Here is a 6,602-nt window from a genome sequence, read left to right as displayed (position 1 = left end):
GTTTATCTGTCTGTCTGTCTTTCTGTTTATCTGTCTGTCTTTCTGTCATCTTCATGCGAACCACAAGGACAAGCTCAATGCATCAGAACACTGGGAATAATCCCCATTCCGACTGGCATCGTCAGTATTCTGAACATGGACACCGATTTCTCCAATTAAGCTCTCTCAGGAACTTGAGTTCTCTGGGATGGAGGGAGTGAATGAGGAGGAAAGAGGGAGGAGGAGGATGTTCTGTACAACTCAGTCATATGCTTTGGGCCCCTAGGAGGAAGGAGGGAGGAAGACAGGAAGCAGGAAGAGGTGAGAGAGGAGGAGGGTGAGGTCGTGGACGTTTTATGCCCTGTTCAAAATCACCAAGACCTTACTTTATCCATCATCAACCAGCCATCTCTGTCAACCATCAAACCCACTGGCTCACATGTATCTACAAATCCCTTCTCAGCAAGACCCCCTTTGCAAATCAGAATTTGTTGATAAGACTTACCACTGACTGGAAACGTGTGGTAAAAGAAATTATAAATCACAATGTAACTCGAAAAAGGCAATACATATTCCTAACCATGTCTTGGTACCATGGTGTATGTGTGCAGTGACGACCCGTCATGTTGTCCTGTTTTTCATGTTATTTTGGTATTAATACGTGTCACATATCAGTTTACAAACAATGTAAAAAAAAAAAAAAAAGATATATCATTGAGTTAATAAAGACAAACATGGTCTCTTTTTTTGTTTTCTTCAGTAAGGCAGTTCCAAAATGCAGGTGTTTCAGCCTAGCTCAGTGCTTCTGTGGTAGTGGGGCAAGCCAGCAGAAAATACGGAGCGTTGCGTCGTGATTGGCTCAGTGTTCTGTCACTCATAGGGACACTACGTCACCAACAAGTCTAAGGATAGAGCTAGAAAATTCAGGCCCCGTGGGTGCTGCCATAGAGTTACATTACAAGTTAAATCATAGTTTCAAAATCTTAGCTAGCAGTCGTCATCATGAATCAAGTTGACATTCTACTGGCCAATCCTTGTCATATGAAGATAAATAATGGAGCTAAATTATAGATAAAACGTATCGGTGCTCATCGGCCATTGGACATAAACATTACATGACAAGTTGGAAAAATCGCAAATTCAACAATGAGTGGTTGGAAGGAATCAGTGGCTAACTGCAAGCATTGCAAAGCAATCATTAGCCTGCTATTCAGTGGAGTGGCTGTGTGGTCCCAAGTCTATGATTAAGGGTCTCTTTTCCTAGTTTAAAATAAACATAAACATTCAACATTGGCCATGTTGTCAATGAAGCATGATTTGCGCATTGCTCAAAACAACTGTTAACTCGGAAATGCAAAATCTGAGTTCTTTAGTGAGTTCAAGACAACTGGGAACTTGGAATAAACGAGCTACGACTGGGAAAATACGTTTTGAACTTTCATCCAACTCGGAATTGTACATTCGGAACGTGGGCCTCTTTCTAGAACTACGACCTGAAGATCACTGACGTCATCATGATTATACCTTTTTTTCCTGAGTTCCCAGTTGTTTAATTTGTTCTCCATAATGTTAATTTGAAGACACTGAATCAGTCCAATCGATGAAGCGGAACTACATTTCCGAGCACCTGCGGAATTATTTCCGAGCCGTACCGGAACCCCTCAGGGTGACATTTCACAGCAGAGCACAAGCATGAAGTCGTGGGATTGCTGCTAAATTGAAGCATTTTTCCACATTGGAGTTTATGTTTTTGTCGGTAACGTTAGCCTCGTGAGTGGAATAATAACAGAATGGCCGCGTGGACCTGCCGAGTTCTTCTCTACAGAGGAGCACGTGTGCTAGCGGGACGAACCGGAGCGGTAGCAGCAGCCGACAGGTAACGTTGACACACTACAGTAGCTAGCTAACGTTACCTGTAGGCTCTACTTTAGCTAACGATACGGTAGTTTTTGTGAAAGGTAGTTAGTTAGCACTGCAGTTTTGGTGAAAGACGGCTAGCTGGCTACTAGCAACTGTAGTTTGTCAGTTAACGTCAGTTAGCTAGCTTTGTAGTTCTAGATAACGTTAGTAAGTAAGTTACTGTAACTTAGGTTTGGGACTCAGCATCGGGACTCCCAATGTTGTGTCTCAAAGCTAAATAGTCAGCTGATGTGACAGCCAACAGAGCCGCTGCCTACGGAATCCCAAGTGAGAGGGTTAGCTAACTAACGTTAGTTAACTCAAATTACTTAAATGAACGTTAGCTACCTCGGAAGTAGTTTATAGACAAAAATCTGCTTTGGGGTTATCAAGCTAACATTACCTAGCTATCCAACTGCTATATCTTACACCGTTCTAACCCAAAACCAATAAAAGTCTATGCGCCCCGGCTGTATCATACCTAATCATCTCTGTCTACAGCTGTCTCTTTCAGAGTGTTCGGACAGTGAAGACCACAACATGGTGGGAGGAGCATCTGACAGAGGATAATAAATCATATATGAGGTTGGTCATGTGTGTGTATTCCACCAATACACCGGAAGTACTGTAAAATATATGTAATAAGTATTGAATGAATTGCGTTCTTGCATATTTTCCAGGAAGAGTCTGGGAGAGGAGTATAATCGACAGATAGCTGCTAAGCTCCACCCACTGAAGGATGAGCCCTGGCCCAGACAAGAATGGACAAAGGGTGTGTGTGTTTACTGTGTGGTGTGTGATGGTTATTGGTTTTCATTTGTGCTTGGGTGGGTGGGAGTATTAATGCATGTATTAATCCAGAGAGTCGGCGAGTAGGGCTGGTTGCAGTGAAGTTGGGCATGGCCCCAGTCTGGACCAAAACAGGAGAGAGACACGTGGTGACCATGCTGCAGGTAACACACATGACACCACACGGTCACAATCTCACACACACAATCAAACAAAAGTCACAGGTGGTGTGTGTTGTAGGTGCAGGATTGCCATGTGTTGAATTACCTGTCTAAAGAGGAGTACGATGGACACACTGCTGCCCTAGTGGTGGGAGGGAAGAACGCATCGCCCTTCTACGTAAGTTCGAAGGCACACTGTTTAAAGCCATAGTGTATAAAGTAGTTCATTTACCCTTTCCTCTCTTACTCTCTGTCACCCTCTCTCTCTCTCTCCCTGTAGAAGACAGATGAAGAGATGGAGATGTTTAGGTTGGCTGGAGTTCCTCCTAAACAGAAAGTCACCACCTTTAAAGTCTCTGACAATGCTATCATCAAACCAGGTATATACACGCACGCCACCATCATCAAACCAGGTATATACACACACGCCACCATCATCAAACCAGGTATATACACACACGCCACCATCATCAAACCAGGTGTATATACACACACGCCACCATCATCAAACCAGGTATATACACACACGCCACCATCATCAAACCAGGTGTATATACACGCACGCCACCATCATCAAACCAGGTGTATACACACACGCCACCATCATCAAACCAGGTGTATATACACGCACGCCACCATCATCAAACCAGGTATATACACACACGCCACCATCATCAAACCAGGTGTATATACACGCACGCCACCATCATCAAACCAGGTATATACACACACGCCACCATCATCAAACCAGGTGTATATACACACACGCCACCATCATCAAACCAGGTGTATATACACGCACGCCACCATCATCAAACCAGGTATATACACACACGCCACCATCATCAAACCAGGTGTATATACACACACGCCACCATCATCAAACCAGGTGTATATACACGCGCGCCACCATCATCAAACCAGGTATATACACACACGCCACCATCATCAAACCAGGTGTATATACACACACGCCACCATCATCAAACCAGGTGTATATACACACACGCCACCATCATCAAACCAGGTGTAGATACACACACGCCACCATCATCAAACCAGGTGTATATACACGCACGCCACCATCATCAAACCAGGTGTATATACACACACGCCACCATCATCAAACCAGGTACACACCATAGGAAGCTGGTCAGTGGAGGATGGCTCATAATGATGCCAGGAATATATGGAAAACTTGTTTGATACAATTCTTCATGCCGCTTGTGGTCCACTCACACCATATACACACACAGACTATACGAAAAAACGCACACACATAAACACACTGCCATCATCAAACTAGGTACTGAATCCAACTACACTGTTAAACCCTATCCCTCTGTGTGTGTCTCCACTCAAGGCACTCCTCTCTATGCAGCACACTTCCGTCCAGGACAATATGTAGATGTCACAGCCAAAACGTGAGTTATGTCTCCCTGCCCTCATCTCTGTCTGGCTGGCTCCACGCCCTCATTGCTCTGTCTGTCTGTCTCCCTGCCCTCATCTCTGTCTGGCTGGCTCCACGCCCTTATCTCTCTGTCTCTCTGTGTCTCTCTGTCTTTGTCTTTCTGTCTATTTCTGGAGAATTGTTCCATTTCTGTGTTCTAGAATTCTTCTTTGTCCTCAAGTGTGTGTGTGTGTGTAGTATTGGTAAGGGTTTTCAGGGGGTGATGAAGCGGTATGGGTTTAAAGGCCAGCCAGCGTCTCATGGCCAGACCAAAACACACCGCAGACCTGGAGCCTCGGGACCTGGAGGGGTAAGACACACACCATTGTTGGCTGTTTAAACATTTGGGGGAAAATCAATACATCTAAATATGTAACATCTCATTCACACACACACACACACACACACTAAAAACACTAGTTACACACACTCGGACTAAACTGTGTCTCTTTAGGATCCAGCCAAAGTCTTCAAAGGGAAAAAGATGCCAGGCATGATGGGAAATGTGTTTGACACTGCCCACGGCCTAAAGGTATGCACCCCCACCCCCCACACACATTCACTGAGTCCATGTAAGCACCTTCATGGATAATCAGAGGAGTGTGAAAAACAGCTTGTAGTCCCATTCTGAGTGCTTGCCTAAACCCTTTAGGTTGCTATCTTACTGGTCCACAACACCCAAAGCAATATCTTGCACCAACGTCCGACTCCTCTCTCTCTCTCTAGGTATGGAGAGTTAACACCAGGTATAATGTTATCTATGTTCATGGCTCCGTTCCTGGCCACAAGAACTGCTTACTAAAGGTACGACATACACACGCATTTGTCCATCACAGCCAGACTTACCATGCTCCTCCATCCACTTCAATTGGTCTGGCAGATACAGTTACTGACCTTTTTGTTTATCCAGTCACATGGTTTTATAAAGTTACTGAAATGTTTGTCCAACATATGGTTTAGGTGAGGGACACTAACCTACCGACTTATGTGGAGAAGAACATCAACCCTCCGTTTCCAACGTTCTTCTGTGAGGAGGACGAACAGCTGCCTGAAGACCTGTTCGATGAAGACCTGTTCATACACACACAGCCCTCACTCACACTCTAACACACACACAAGAACTGCTTACTAAAGGTACAGAGCCCTAACTCTTACACACAGACATACACACAATCTCATATCAATTTTATGGTGACCAACTGTGACATGTAGGGTTAACAGTGAAATATTTAACTGTTTTCTAGCCACACCCCTCTGTAGTCATGATGTCATTGTGTCTGGGACATTAAACATCCTTTCCTGGAAATACGTCTCCTTTTTGTTAATTATCTTCTCTCTCTTTTTCCTCTCGGTCTCTCCCTTGCTCCTTCACTCTAATGACCAGAGTTCAGTCACTTCTGTTTCCAAAACCGTGGTAAACAGAGGAGTGATGTAAGGGTCCCCCAGAGGGACAAACTGAACCGAAGAGTCAGGCGAGAGAAAGGGAGATGGAGGGAGGGTCGGGAAGCTGACAGGTGGAGAGAGGCAGGAGGGAGAAGATTGGAGAGAGGGAGGGCTGCAGAATTACAAAGGCTGACATTTGTGTGAGGGAATGGGGATAAATGGGAGGAGGGTGACAGGCAGGGAGCAAGAGACGAAGAGAGGGGTATAAATTAGGACATTGTTGCAGCAGGACCACTGAGAGATATGCATAGATAATATGGGGGGTTAGTGGCTGGTGTGTGTTGAAGACAGTAGAATAGGGTTTATGAAAACTGTTAGTGTTGTTATTCTGACTGACTCCTATGAGAGATCTCTCCTTTTCTACCTTCCACCATCTCTGTTTTATGTCAACAGGATTATGTTCCGGAGTTTTATTAACCACAATGATTTTCCCATGATGTTCTGGAACACTGACACACACACACACACACACAGCCTCAAACAGGAATGTTACCATTAGAAATGTCTGTTGTAATTATTCTGCACAACAGGCATCCTCACATCTCTATCCACCCCCAACCTTTTCCCTCCCCCTTTCCCACCTCATCTTCCTGCCACTTTCCCTCTAGTTCTCTTAGCCTCTCTGCTTGGCTTCTGTCGATTGATGAGCTTTAATGGGACAGACATTCCTTTTAAAGTGTGTGTGTACACAGCAGATAGAGAAGCTGCACTGCACCATTACTGCAGAGCATCTGACACTGCTGTACTACACACTAACAGATCATCTACAGTGGGGCAAAAAAGTATTTAGTCAGCCACCAATTGTGCAAGTTCTCCCACTTAAAAAGATGAGAGGCCTGTAATTTTCATCATAGGTACACTTCAACTATGACAGACAAAAT

General features: G+C 44.6%; 1 protein-coding gene across 1 annotated transcript; it reads left to right on the top strand.

Moving 5' to 3' along the window:
• The first annotated feature begins 1,604 nt into the window (after positions 1-1,604).
• mrpl3 (mitochondrial ribosomal protein L3) lies at positions 1,605-5,584 on the top strand. Its single transcript, XM_055876633.1, has 11 exons — positions 1,605-1,855; positions 2,380-2,463; positions 2,559-2,650; positions 2,740-2,831; positions 2,908-3,006; positions 3,109-3,208; positions 4,192-4,252; positions 4,477-4,588; positions 4,733-4,810; positions 5,005-5,082; positions 5,239-5,584. Exons 1-11 carry the CDS (start codon positions 1,770-1,772, stop codon positions 5,383-5,385), a joined length of 1,029 nt encoding a protein of 342 aa, XP_055732608.1. The 5' UTR covers positions 1,605-1,769; the 3' UTR covers positions 5,386-5,584.
• Positions 5,585-6,602: the final 1,018 nt, after the last annotated feature.

This window comes from Salvelinus fontinalis, chromosome 22 (genome assembly GCF_029448725.1).
Source record: "Salvelinus fontinalis isolate EN_2023a chromosome 22, ASM2944872v1, whole genome shotgun sequence".
NCBI lineage: Eukaryota > Metazoa > Chordata > Actinopteri > Salmoniformes > Salmonidae > Salvelinus > Salvelinus fontinalis.
The sequence above is the reverse complement of the archived record's forward strand: the minus strand, read 5'-3'. Positions and strand labels throughout refer to the sequence as shown.

Coding starts and splice junctions, on each gene's coding strand:
- mrpl3 (XM_055876633.1), top strand. CDS start 1,770: ATGGCCGCGTGGACCTGCCGAGTTCTTCTCTACAGAGGAGCACGTGTG. Junction 2,651..2,739: donor CAGACAAGAATGGACAAAGG/GTGTGTGTGTTT, acceptor GTATTAATCCAG/AGAGTCGGCGAGTAGGGCTG. Junction 4,589..4,732: donor GAGCCTCGGGACCTGGAGGG/GTAAGACACACA, acceptor GTGTCTCTTTAG/GATCCAGCCAAAGTCTTCAA.